Source organism: Microcaecilia unicolor, chromosome 6 (assembly GCF_901765095.1).
Source record: "Microcaecilia unicolor chromosome 6, aMicUni1.1, whole genome shotgun sequence".
NCBI classification, from domain to species: domain Eukaryota; kingdom Metazoa; phylum Chordata; class Amphibia; order Gymnophiona; family Siphonopidae; genus Microcaecilia; species Microcaecilia unicolor.
The window spans coordinates 91,139,241-91,153,965 of NC_044036.1; the positions used below are offsets into that span (position 1 = coordinate 91,139,241).

The window sequence follows — 14,725 nt, forward strand, 5'->3', positions numbered from 1 at the left end:
GACTGGCTCTTCACTTACACTACTACTTCCACCAATTACTCCTATTGAACTCAATTTTTTTTGTAACTTTCATGTTTACTGCAGCTTTAACAAAAAATATCAAGCATCAAGGTCCATGGAGAAATACAGGTACAATAACAGCTACAGACATCAATAATATAATTCTTTATCATCTTTGATATACAGCAAAATTCCACACTAGATCCTTAATGCACCCTCCTTGGTGCCATCCCTCCCCTTCAATATCTGACAGTAACACCAGAACTACTGATCCCTTGAGGTAAGCATGAATATATTATCATAAACAGGGTTATAGCATTGTGGAGAGATTAGCAAGATACTGTAGACCATACATTTTCAAATTGCTTAGTCGTCCCATGCATGGCGGCTTTAATTTTTTCAAATTTCCGCATCTTTACACACATACGCAACCAAAAGGTGATGGTGGGACCCCTGCATCTTTCCATGTCCTAGTAATGGTCATTTCAGCTGCTAAGAGCAGAGTCCAGATCAATTAGTCAGATGGGGAGCCTGGTTAAGATACCGGGGCTTTCTCCAACAGACATACCTCTGGACCAAAGGTCCATCCACAGGGGCACCAAGACTATATTTGTGGCCACACCCAATTCCAAAAGGTCCGGACTGCAAGTACACAAATGTTCAAAGCTACCCACCTCCCCGCAGTCTCTCCAACAAAGCTGGGTCTCAATAGAGAGCTCCATAGTCACATATTTTTGCTGGGTACCAGTAAAGTCTTAAAACCAGCATAAATTGTAACTGCTGGTAGTTAGAAATTGCAGGACATGTACGCACATAGTTATAAATTAGTAACCAGTCCTCCCTTTTGTATTGAACCCCCAACCATTTTTCCCAACTGGTTTCATGCTCCAATGCCGGGACTGGATAAAGTTCTGAAAGGGCTCTAAAAAGACAGGACAAGAGCTTTGCTGCATTACCAGATTTAAATAAGAGTTTCCAAGTCATGCAGTTTATAAGATAAATGAACCTGTGCCAGTGGATGCTATAGAACATCCCTAATTTGAAAATATTGAAAGAAGGGAATTTTGATAACTCAGCAGATCTTGAAGATGAGCTAATGAAGGCATATCACCTGAGGGGCACAAATCTTTACAGTAGGATAGACCCAGTAGTTTCAACGACCGACGCAAGCTATTGAGGTATCCGGTGGCAAGGGGCAAATAGTCTCACAATCTACTATAGGGGTGGAACATCCCTGAAATCCCCAGCACCTGCTTCACCTCAGTCCACCATTTACTCAAGGCATCCAAAAAAATATGGTAACTGGTGGCTATCCCCCTCCTTTAATTCTCCTTGCTGCCATCTCCACACATATTCATGAATGGAATAGGGGCCATTCAAGGGTGACCCACAGCCTTTCCACTGGGCGATCCTGGTGATCCTTTATAGCTCCGAGAACTGCAGCTTTATAATACAGCCATAAATTCGGGAAGCTTAAACCTCCAGTCTCTCGTGTATTAGTCAGTCTGGTTAAGCTAATCTTGGACATCTTTCCACCCCGAACAAAATGTCTAAGCATGCTCTTCCATTTCCAAATAAAACTCTAGGCAACAAGGGAAGCTGACAGAACAAAAATAAAAAACTAGGGACGATCATTTTAATGACCACTATCCTACTGAACCAGGAGACACTAGATCTCTCCACTTTCCCAACAAGGCTCTAACCGAATAGTCTAGTGGTAAGTAGTTAAGTTGAAAAATATCTTGAACCCTCCCCGAAAGCTTAACTCCTAAATAGCGAAAGCCTTTCATATTAATTTGGAAAGGAAGGTCTTGCAGTCCATCTGCTTTAGAGATATTAAATAGTAAGGCCTCTGTTTTATCTTTATTGATTTTATACCCCGAATAAGCAGAGTACTCCTCTAATTCAGTTAACAATGGGGCCAGCGAGGTCCTAGGGTTTTTTTTTAACAAAAAGCAAAGTATCTTCTGCATAGTGCAGAACTTTGTGTTCTTGCTGCCCCGCCCGAATCAGCTCTATCCTAGAGTTAAGTTGAATTCCTTGCGCCAGTGGTTCTACTGCTAGGGCAAATAAAAGTGGGGACAACGGGCACTCCGACACAACACTCTCCCCCAGCAGAAAGGACTGATTCTTCCCCATTAACTACAATTTGACTAGATGGGGTCACATATAAAGATCTGATCCACTGTCCGTATTGTCCTCCCAATCTCATTTTCTGCATTACTAGAAACAAATTCCCATTCAACGTTGTTGAATGCTTTTTCAGAATCGGTAGCTACACACACAGCCTGAAGTTTATCCCACTGGATCTATGCTATTAAATTAACCGGCCTCCGTACATTATCCCCCAACAATCTCCAGTGTATGAACCCAGTTTGATCGCAGTGTACCAATTTAGGCAAGTATCTCTCCAACCTAGAAGCCAGAATCTTACCAAAACTTTTCATGTCCGTATTCAAAAGTGCAATAGGGTGGTAGCTGGCACACAAGGTGGCATCTTTCCCCGGTTCAGGCAGTACTATTACCTTGGCTTTACACGTACTACTGGGAAGCAGAGTCCCCTCTCTGATTGCGTTAAACAGCTTAGCGAAAACTGGAGCTAAGGGTTTATAATATACTGCCAGAAAGCCATAGTCTCCTGCGCTTTACCTGGTTTTAAAGCTCTTAATAGCTTCCTCCACTTCCTCCCTTGTCAATCTCTCTGTTGAGCCACAACTGGTTTATTTCTGGGAGTTGAGGAAGAGATAGCCTGTCAATATAGTTGTGAATAGCTGATTCTGAAGTAGTACTGTCAGAAGCATACAAGCATTCATAAAATTTTTTGAATTCAGCTGCTATGGCCTGGTTGGAGAGGATACTATTGCCCTTTGAATTCTTTAAAGAGCACACCCACCTGGATTTCCTTTACTTTTTAAGCTGTCAAGCTAAAAGTTTACCCGACTTATGTTCTAAATATTGACATTTCACCCTTGTCAACAAATACTCCATGTGGTGTGTTTCTATCAAGTCTAGAATTTTGCTTTGGTCAACTTGCCCAGGACTGCTGAATTCCCAGTATGCATGTGAATGGTCTGACGTGAGATAATGTCAGCTAACAGGGCCTCTTTGCGTTGTTCCCTCTCTTTTTTCAGTTGTGCTCCCTTTTGAATAAGCAGCCCTCTCATGTAAGCTTTCCTTGCCTCCCTCACCAGGTGGGGGATGACCTCCTTGGTATCATTCAAAGAAAGATACTGGATCCACTCTGATTGTAGCCAATGCTGACTACCTGGTTGTGTTAACAGCTGTACATTAGCCCTCCAAGCACAACTAGAAGCTTTAACCGCTGCCCTTTGCCAGGAACCCACTAACAGAGCATGATCAGATTGCAATTTCAGATGTAGCTTCAGATCTGTCCACTCCCCCAATTGTGAAACTGAACCCACCATATAGTCTAATCTTGAGTACGATTGATGTTGACCGAGTAATACATATAACTCCGTGCACTTTTGTTTTATTCCCTCCAGATATCCACTACCATTTATTCCGAAGAGACTGGAGGCGTTTACTGTCTTTAGTGGAGGCTCTGGAGCTCTTACTCGAGGAGTCCAAAGGTCCGATACTGCAATTAAAATTTCCAGCTATGAGGAAAACTCCCTCCCCAGGTGGTAGAAAAGTTTTAAAAGCCTTCTCAAAAAATTGATGTTTGCCTTCTACTGGGGCAAAAAGATTAAAAATTGCAAGGTTTGCAACTCTACTCAAGAGAGCTCAAACGTGATCTCTGCGTGCCATCGTCTTGCCACTCCCCTGTCTCCACCTATTGAGTACTTTATTCTTTATGTTTTCTCCTGAATATGGCACTCCTCTCTTTATTATTGTGGTCTAGAGAGGGCATAACAGATTTCTTTTTATTTACGGTTTAACTTAGACAAAATATACCTAAGCCTGTATTGCCTATTCAAGTATTGTACTTGTTGAAAATAAGTTGTAATATATAAATATAAAAAGAAATTGCAAGGTTCACATCATCTACTCTTCCTTTAATCCACAGAACTCTCATCTGCTCTAGATTCTTGTAAAACAAAAAGGTAAGGTATTCCTAACTAACCCCTCTCTTTTTGGAGCCCCCTGAGAAGTATACCTCTCCCCACCACCCTTTTTTATTTATTAACTTAAGAGACTCATCTGGGGTAAGTTTGGTTTCCTGCAACAATGCTAACAATATGTTCCTTTTTCAAAGCTGCTTAAATCAGTTTCTTTTTAATAGGACTGTTTAACCCCCTGACATTCCAAGAGCCAAACGATTTGTCCCACAGGCCTTTCATATATGATATGAACCACTGTATATAATCACTATCTCTCTCCAACTCACCCATCCATCTTGTACTGGTTCTATGCTAACCTCACACTCAGTCATCCATATCCATGCACTTCCCGTCATCTTTCCTCCCTACTACCCTTATCCCCCAAGCCCCTCCCTTTCCCATCCCAACATACCACCGCATCAGGTTCTTTAAGCAACCCAACAAAACCCATCATCCCCCAACTAACATAATATTTCATACCCCTTCTCTACTAGGATAACAAATCTGTCACTGCAATATTATTAACAGACACTGCGGGAAGTAGATACAACTAAGTTATGAGTCCTAAGAGAGAAAGACAAGAGAACCCCCCAAGGGAGTTAAGCAAAGCAACAGCCTCGTACGTTTTGCTTTCCCCGCAGCAGCCCTATATAGCTTGGTTCCCCCATCAATACCCAAACAACCTCTATATGTCACTAATTCTGGAATCCACCATCACTCCACATGAGATAAGCCTGTCATGAATCCTTCAGCTCTCTGGAAACTGCTGCCATAGCCTCCAATCCATCACCTCGTGCCTGCCCTTCCGGTTCTAAGACAGGGCAATCTTCAATGCTGGAAGAACTGTCCTCCTCTGAGGAGTTCCCACTCCAGGTAACTCTCTCTGGGCTGCAAATCAGGTCTCCTCTTGTAGAATCATCTGTTCTCCTTTTGGTCATTGTAGCAGTACCTTCCACTTCCCTCCTTGAAATGAGGGTTTCGATGCTGGCCTCCTCACAGACGCTGCTGAGACGCCATCTTTGCCATGAGATCTCAGGAAAGATTTGATCTCCTTAGGTGAAGCAAGGAACTGGAATTTGCAATAGGAGCACCATCAGCTTGGCCAGATACCACAGGCCAACCTGATAACCCTTGTCTTGTAAATCTTGTTTGTAAATCCAAAGTTCTTTCACTTGCGGATAGCTTTCAGGCTCAGGTCAGGATATACACAAATCTCCACATTATCAAACTGGGCCTTCTTGTCCTTGCGGGCCTTGCGCAGTATATATCTGAATATCTAAGCAATTTTACAATTACAGCTCGTGGGGGCAAGTTGCGGTCTGGATGCAGGCGTAATTCTCTATGTGCTCTCGCGATTTCATATGGTGGGGAGCTAGGGGAATCTGGAAAACAGTTCAATAAAAACTTATGTACATAACCTGCTGGAACAGTTTCTTCTGCCCCTTCCGGCACTCCCACGATTCTAATGTTCGACCTCCTGTTTCTGTTCTCTTGGTCCTCAACCTTATCTTTCAACATTTCCAGCCTCTTTAAAAGTCATGCCCTTTCACTATGCTCACCTGCCTCTTCTTCCTCCAGGTCCATAATGCACGCCTTGGTGGCACCCACACATGCACTGATTGCTGAGATTTTTTTCTTCTAATTTGGCCACTAATAACTCTAATTTCTGCTCTGGAGGATTGGATCTCTGCAAGGATTCTTTGCCACCCATCCAGAGCCGGATCAGCCTGTTCCAAGGTGGCTGACGCCATTACCTGGACTTTTCCCTCCTGTGCTGCCTGCTTCCATGCTGTCTTTAGGGGCCTTGGCGGCTTTTGTTGCGGACAGGTCTTTAATCAAGGTAGGCACTTTAGGCTTACGTTGTTTCAGCATAGCGCTTTTAGTAATCCTGATCTTCCACTCCAACCTTTAGGGGTATTAAAGGATGTTAACTTCCTCACAGAGATCTGGAGTATAAGACGGGTGTAACGGAGCTCCCTCAAGCACGTCCAAGCACGTCCGATCCCGATGCATGCCAACCGGAAGTCCCCCTCCTAATGAACTCAATGCTGATGGCACTTAGAAAACATACTTGCATTTATCCCTAGAAATTGCACAAGTGCAGCAGCAGTTGACTTCCTCTGAGCTGCACATACAAATGATAGTGTATGTCTCAGCTCTTCTCATGCCCAACTAGCTGTTGACAGAATTTCTCATGCTAGTTATCCCTTTAGAACTAAAGACTGCCTTGTTCATTTCATGTAGTCCATTCCCAAAGCTCTGCACTGCCTGGACAAGACAGGATTGGTCCTGAGGAAGGAATCATGCTTGCAGAACTCACAGAATTTCTACAGTAAAATGTTAATAAGCAGCTAACTGTTAAGGTCTGGCTTGGAGAATACATAATACACAGAAGTGCACACACACACACATATACACACACAAAACATAGTACAGCGTTATTTGTAAAATACCAAGGCCCATTTCATAAAGGGTTTATTCATTTAAATATGGAAATTTAGTTATTTGATCAAGGTCACACAGTGTTTGGGGGGGGGGGGGGGCGGGGAGGTTAGAAGAATCAAGACTAACCTTCCCTATTTTCACTGCTAATTTTAGAACATTGTTTTGGAAGGCATGGAGAACTACCTATTTGCCCTTACCCCAGACATCCGATTTAATAGAAAAAGTGTTATAGGCCAGGCTCTCAGGTGCAGTCCACTTGATGGGGAACTTGGCTCCAGCATGGGCAGTATATGTATCTCCAGTCATTAACCGGCTTAAGCCAAAATCTGCCACCTTCACCACATGGTTTTCTCCAACCAGGCAGTTCCGTGCCGCTAGATCCCTGGGTGCCAAGAGGAACAGAGTTATATGGAATGGTAATAACGTAACATCATGATCAGATGTGAACATTCAATCTCTTCTCCAGCCTCAAAGTGCAAGACGACTGAAATGTGGCTTATTTCTTGTCCCCCTCCAATTAGAAGTGGCTCCCTGGAATCCCAACATTCAATATTACCAACCAAATCCATAACCATCACCATGAATTTAGAGGGCAACGCTCAAGATGGCATCACCTATTCCCCAACCAAGATCCAAGTCCTTATTAGTACAGTCCTGAATTTTAAGAAATTGCCAAAGTGGGTACAACACAGCTAAGGCAGACCCACCCTCACTCCCCTTTCTTCTGGATCATCATCAAGTGAAAGCAGCATTTCTAGAACGGCTCCATGGCACAATGCACATGCTACCTTAACAGTCCCTCCACCCGTGCTTCTCTTCACACCTGTGGATAAAGTTTTTCCTCTCCAAGTACTCCATGGCAGAAGAGATCTGGGTGGCCATGTAAAGCAACACAACAGCAGTCACTTCCTCCCGATTACACTCGCGCAGGTAATCCAGCAAATTCCCAAAGGGCATGTACTCGGTCACAATGTAAAAGGGAGGCTCCAAGGTACAGACACCTAGCAAGGACAGAAAGAGACAGGCTAATGGTGTGGAACAAAATCAAAAGAAAAAAAATGCACACTCCAGTAATATTTATCTGTAATATACAGTATGCCTGCTCTGATTACTGCTCCTTATTACCATAGATGGCAATATGAATCACAATAGAGCATCTGATACCCCTTATTCAGGGCTACAGATCCTGACATTACCTCAGACACAGCCATACTCTATATGTCACCGCCACTTAGGGCAGACCACAGCTGCATATAGTTGCTCCTGATATTCCCTCTGAGGTCTGAATGGCAGGAGTAAGAAATTACTCCTATTTTTGCAGCACTTCTCAGAATTACTGTTGACATCCAGTCAGCTGTACATTATAAGAATGCTGGTAGCATAGGTGAAATGGATACATTAAAATCAGCTGCATGCATGCATGCCAACTCATATCAGGCAGTCTGTTAAGTTTACTTGAAACAGGACTCTAGGTATTGTGGAGGTGGAACTGTAAGAAAATACATAATTCTAGGGAAATCTGTGTGTACATGTAATTCTTCTACCTATCCCATCCTTAACACATGGGGCTCAACATAAATGTGGAATTTCTTGGTATTCCAACATTATAAAATGCACTGTAAATAAAATGTTAAAGTAAAAGCACTATCTCCAGTCTCCAAAATATGTCACTTGCCCAATTCTCAATTCTGAACCTGCCTCAGTTCAGAGCAGACAAATCAGGTCACTTTTACTGGGTGACCACAGTTGGATCATGGGAGCACAACAGATATGGTGCACTTGGCTTTCAGCAAGGCCTTTGACATGGTTATAAATAAACTGAGTACTCCTGGTGCGGCACTACAGTGACCGAGTTAGAAACTGGTTGACAGAGAGGCGATAAAGTGGAGTAGTACATGGAGTTTGCTCCAAGGAAAGGAGCATTACCAGTGGTAAACTGGAAGGATTAATCCTTGGTTCTGGTCCCTTTCAACATTTTTGTAAGTGACACTATGGAAGGGCTGTCAGGGAAAGGTTTGCCTTGTGGATAATACCAAAACCTGCAATAAGGTAGACATCCTGGAAGGTGTGGAAAACTGGCTCATATGTGGGAAATGTGACAAAAACTCATCTAGTTCTTTCCAAAAGACACATTTACAATGACAAATATCCAAGGGAAACAGTTGGCTAAATGACATGTCTAATGCAGCCAAGATGATGATGAAATGAATATTAGGCCTTGTGAGGAGGAGAGAGAGGGTTCCACAGGGTCTTGGGCACTAGTAAAAATCCACACTTACCCAACAGCTGCACCAGGTTGGGATGTTTGATCTCCTTCATCACTGCAGCCTCCTTCAAGAATTCCTCCACCTCCATGGTGTCTTCCTGGAGGATGAGGAAGATTAAAAAAAAAAAAACAACACACACACACATTATGAAACCCAGCCTGAGTCCACCATCTGCTGGTTTCAAGAACACAACAAAAATGCAAAAGGAGCCATTCTTAGTCTGACTACAAAGACATGCTTTCTATATTTTATGTATTGTATGATTTTATTTGAATTGGAATCCCCCTGGAAAATAAGCTACAGTGGAATACAAGTATTTCTAAATTAAAACTCAAACAAGAACAGACTGTTCCCACATCTGTAATACTACTACTACTACTACTCATCATTTCTAAAGTGCTACTAGACGTACACAGCACTGTACACCTGAACATGAAGAAACAGTCCCTGCTCAACAGAGCTTACAATCTAATTAGGACAAACAAGAGATAAGGGAATATTCAAGTGAGGATGATGAAATAAGGGTTCTGAACAAGTAAGGGTTAGGAGTTAAAAGCAGCATCAAAAAGGTGGGCTTTTAGCTTAGACTTGAAGGCCAGAGATGGAGCTTGACGTACCGGCTCAGGAAGTTTATTCCAGGCATATGGTGCAGCAAGATAAAAGGAACAGAGTCTGGAATTAGCGGTGGAGGAGAAGGGTGCAGATAAGAGAGATTTACCTAGTAAATAGAGTTCCCAGGGAGGAATGTAGGGAGAGATGAGAGTGGAGAGGTACTGAGGAGCTGCAGAGTGAATGCACTTTATGTAAGGAAAGTAAATAGAGAAAAAGGAAACCGATATGGTTCTCCAAGCAAGTGGCGGAGAAAATAAAGGCTAAAGAGTTGGCATTCCAGAAATACACAAAAACTCAAGAAAAGGAACACGAGGAGGAATACAGGATGAAACTGAAAAAAGCCAAGAGAGAGATACGTCTGGCTAAAGCGCAAGCGGAAGAACAAATAGCTAGAAATGTAAGGAGGGGTGACAAAAATTTCTTCAGGTATATAAGTGAAAGGAGAATGACTAAAAAGGGAATTGAGAGACTAAAAGATACTGCGAACCGCTATGTGGATAATGATGAAGAAAAAGCAAACTTGCTAAATAGATACTTTTGTTCTGTTTTCACAGAAGAAAATCCTGGAGAAGGACCGCGATGGACTGCAAAAAGTACAAATGAGATTGAAGTGGATACAGCACCGTTCACGGAAGAAAGTGTGTATGAACAGCTTGAAAAGCTAAAGGTGGACAAAGCCATGGGACCCCAGGATATTGAGGGAGCTCAGAGAGGTTCTGGCGGGTCCTCTTAAAGATTTGTTTAATATATCCTTGCAGACGGGTGAGGTTCCGAGGGATTGGAGAATGGCGGAGGTGGTCCCTCCACAAGAGTGGTGATAGGGAAGAAGCTGGAAACTACAGGCCGGTAAGCCTCACTTCAGTTATAGGAAAAGTAATGGAAGCGATGCTGAAGGAAAGGATAGTGAATTTCCTGGAAGCCAATAAGTTGCAAGATCCGAGATAACATGGTTTTACCAAAGGGAAATCGTGCCAAACGAAACTCATTGAATTCTTTGATTGGGTGACAGGAGAATTGAATCAGGGACGAGCTATAGACGTAATCTACTTAGATTTCAGCAAAGCTTTTGACACGGTTTCCCACAGGAGGCTCTTAAATAAACTGGATGGACAGAAGATAGGACCCGAAGTGGTGAACTGGATTAGGAACTGGTTGACGGACAGAAGCCAGAGGGTGGTGGTGAATGGAATTCGCTCAGAGGAGGGAAAGGTGAGTAGTGGTGTGCCTCAAGGATCGGTGCTGGGACCGATTCTGTTCAATATATTTGTGAGTGACACTGCCAAAGGGTTAGAAGGTTCAGTTTGCCTATTTGCGGATGATACTAAGATCTGTAACAGAGTGGACACCCGGGAGGGAGTGGAAAACATGAAAAAGGATCTGAGGAAGCTAGAAGAATGGTCTAAGGTTTGGCAATTAAAATTCAATGCGAAGAAATGCAAAGTGATGCACTTAGGGAATAGAAATCCTTAGGAGACGTATGTGTTAGGCGGGGAGAATCTGATAGGTATGGACGGGGAGAGGGATCTTGGGGTGATAGTATCTGAGGATCTGAAGGCGACGAAAAAGTGTGACAAGGCGGTGGCCGTAGCTAGAAGGTTGTTAGGCTGTATAGAAAGAGGTGTGACCAGGGGGTGTTGATGCCCCTGTATAAGTCGTTGGTGAGGCCCCACCTAGAGTACTGTGTTCAGTTTTGGAGGCCGTACCTTGCAAAGGATGTAAAAAGAATTGAAGCGGTGCAAAGAAAAGCTACGAGAATGGTAAGGGATTTGCGTTACAAGACGTATGAGGAGAGACTTGACCTGAACATGTATACTCTGGAAGAAAGGAGAAACAGGGGTGATATGATACAGACGTTCAAATATTTGAAAAGTATAAATCCGCAAACGAACCTTTTCCGGAGGTGTGAAGGCGGTAGAACGAGAGGACATGAAATGAGATTGAAGAGGGGCAGACTCAAGAAAAATGTCAGGAAGTATTTTTTCACAGAGAGAGTAGTGGATGCTTGGAATGCCCTCCCGCGGGAGGTGGTGGAAATGAAAACGGTAACAGAATTCAAACACGCGTGGGATAAACATAAAGGAATCCTGTTCAGAAGGAATGGATCCTAAGGAGCTTAGCCGAGATTGGGTGGCAGAGCCGGTGGCGGGGATAGTGCTGGGCAGACTTATACGGTCTGTGCCAGAGCCAATGGTGGGAGGCGGAGACAGTGCTGGACAGACTTACACGGTCTGTGCCCTGAAAAGGACAGGTACAAATCAAGGTAATGTATACACAAAAAGTAGCACATATGAGTTTATCTTGTTGGGCAGACTGGATGGACCGTGCAGGTCTTTTTCTGCCGTCATTTACTATATTACTATATAAGTCAATAAGAGGAGTTTGAACTGTATGCAGAAACGGATAGGAAGCCAGTGAAGTGACTTGAGGAGATGGCTAATATGAGCTAACAACACTGGTGGAATATTAGTCGTGCAGCAGAATTTTGAACAGATTGAAGAGGAGAGAGATGGCTAAGTGGGAGACCTGTGAGAAGCAAGTTGCAATAGTCTAAGCGAGAGGTGATAAGAGTATGGATGAGGTTTCTGGTAGTGTGCTCAGAAAGGAAAGGCGAATTTTGCTGATATTATAGAGAAAGAAACAACAGGTTTTAGCAGTCTGCTGAATATGTGCAGAGAAGGAGAGGGAGGAGTCGAAGATGACCCCAAGGTTACGAGCTGATGAGACAGGAAGGATGAGAGTGTTATCCACAGAATTAGAGAATGGGGGGGGGAGGAGGAGACTGGGGTACAAATTATCATAGTGATAGGGTAGATCGAATTGGTGGAGGGGTAGAATTGTATATTAAGGAGAGCCTTGAATTAAATAGATTGAAAATTCTGCAGGAAACAAAACATTTTTGAATCATTATGGATTGAAATTCCATGTGTAAAGGGGAAAAGGATAGTGATAGGAGTGTACTACCGTCCGCCTGGCCAGGATGAACAGACGGATGCAGAAATGTTAAAGGAAATTAGGGACGCAAACAAACTGGGCAACACAATAATAATGGGTGATTTCAATTACCCCGATATTGTCTGGGTAAATATAACATTAAGGCACGCTAGGGAGGTAAAATTCCTTGATGAAATCAAGGACTGCTTTATGGAGCAGCTGGTACAGGAGCCGACAAGAGAAGGAAAAATTCTAGACCTAGTCCTTAGTGGAGCGCATGATCTGGTGCTGGGGCTGCTTGATAACAGTGATCATATGATCGGATTTGATATTAGCTTTGAAGTATACAAAGGAAATCAAATATGTTAGCGTTTAACTTTAAAAAAAGGAGACTATGATAAAATGAGACGAACAGTGAAAAAACAAACAGAGGAGCAGTTGCAAGGGTCAAAAATTTACATCAGGCATGGATGCTGTTCAAAAACACCATCCTGGAAGCCCAGGCCAAATATATTCCACGTATTAAAAAAGGAGGACGGAAGACCAAATGACAGCCGGCATGGTTAAAAAGTGAGGTAAAGGAAGCTATTAGTGCTCAAAGAAACTCCTTCAGAAAATGGAAGAAGGAACCGACTGAAAGTAGTAAGAAACAACATAAGGTATGTCAAGTCAAATGCAAAGCGCTGATACGGAAGGCTAAGAGGGACTTCGAAAAAAAGTGCGTTGGAGGCACACACACATAGTAAAACATTTTTTTTAGGTATATTAAAAGCAGGAAGCCGGCAAAAGAATCAGTTGGACCGCTAGATGGTCGAGTAAAAGAGGCGATCAGGGAAGACAAAGCCGTAGCGGAGAGATTAAATGAATTCTTTGCTTCAGTCTTCACCAAGGAAGATTTGGGTGAGATACCAGTGCCAGAAATGGTATTCGAAGCTGACTAGTCAGAGAAACTGAATGAATTCTCTATAAACCTGGAGGATGTAACGGGACAGTTCTACAAACTGAAGAGTAGCAAATCTCCTGTACCGGATGGTATTCATCCCAGAGTACTGATAGAACTGAAAAACGAACTTGCGGAGCTATTGTTAGTAATATGTAATTTATCCTTAAAATCGAGCATGGTACCGGAAGATTGGAGGGTAGACAATGTAACGTCGATTTATAAAAAAAGATCCAGGGGAGATCCGAGAAACTATAGACCGGTGAGTCTGATGTTGGTGCCGGGCAAAATGGTAGAGACTATTATAAAGAACAAAATTACAGAACATATTCAAAAGCATGGATTAATGAGACAAAGCTAATATGGATTTAGTGAAGGGAAATCTTGCCTCACCAACCTACTACATTTCTTTGAAGGGGTGAACAAACATTTGGATAAAGGTGAGCCGGTTGATATTGTGTATCTGGATTTTCAGAAGGCATTTGACAAGGTACCTCATAAAAGACTCCAGAGGAAATTGGAGAGTCATGGGATAGGAGGTAGTGTTCTATTGTGGATTAAAAACTGGTTAAAAGATTGAAAACAGAGAGTAGGGTTAAATGGTCAGTATTCTCAATGGAGAAGGGTAGTTAGTGGGGTTCCCCAGGGCTCTGTGCTGGGACCGCTGCTTTTTAACAAATTTATAAATGACCTAGAGATGGGAGTAACTAGTGAGGTAATTAAATCTGCTGATGACACAAAGTTATTCAAAGTCATTAAATCGCGGAAGGATTGTGAAAAATTACAAGAGGACCTTACGAGACTGGGAGTTGAACTAGCGGATGACATTTAATGTGAGCAAGTGCAAAGTGATGCATGTGAGAAAGAGGAACCTGAATTATAGCTAAGTCATGCAAGGTTCCACATTAGGAGTCACAGACCAAGAAAGGGATCTAGGTGTCGTCATTGATGATACATTGAAACCTTCTGCTCAGTGTGCGGCAGCCGCTAAGAAAGCAAATAGAATGTTAGGTATTATTAGGAAAGGAATGGAAAACAAAACTGAGGACGTTATAATGCCTTTGTATCACTCCATGGTGCGACTGCACCTCAAATATTGTGTTCAATTCTGGTCGCCGCATCTCAAAAAAGATATAGTGGAATTAGAAAATGTGCAGAGAAGGGTGACAAAAATGATATGGGGATGGGATGACTTCCCTATGAGAAAAGGCTAAAGCAGCTAGGGCTCTTCAGCTTGGAGAAAAGGTGGCTGAGGGGAGATATGATAGAGGTCTATAAAATGATGAGTGGAGTTGAACGGGTAGATGTGAAACGTCTGTTTATGCTTTCCAAAAATATTAGGAACAGAGGGCATGCGATGAAGCTACAAAGTAGTAAATTTAAAAAAAAACGGAGAAAATGTTTCTTCACTCAACGTGTAATTAAACTCTGGAATTCGTTGCCGGAGAATGTGGTAAAGGCGGTTAAAC

General features: G+C 42.8%; 1 protein-coding gene across 2 annotated transcripts in view; it reads right to left on the minus strand.

Annotated features, from left to right (window-relative positions):
- Nucleotides 1-14,725, minus strand: part of ABL2 (ABL proto-oncogene 2, non-receptor tyrosine kinase) — a 154,681-nt gene that overhangs the window by 15,041 nt on the left and 124,915 nt on the right. For both annotated transcript variants that reach the window (XM_030206553.1, XM_030206554.1), the window contains exons 5-7: nucleotides 8,786-8,870; nucleotides 7,330-7,507; nucleotides 6,704-6,888 (exon numbers count right to left, since the gene is read on the minus strand). In XM_030206553.1, the coding sequence (XP_030062413.1) occupies nucleotides 6,704-6,888; nucleotides 7,330-7,507; nucleotides 8,786-8,870 (448 nt within the window). The remainder of the gene's footprint in view (nucleotides 1-6,703; nucleotides 6,889-7,329; nucleotides 7,508-8,785; nucleotides 8,871-14,725) is intronic.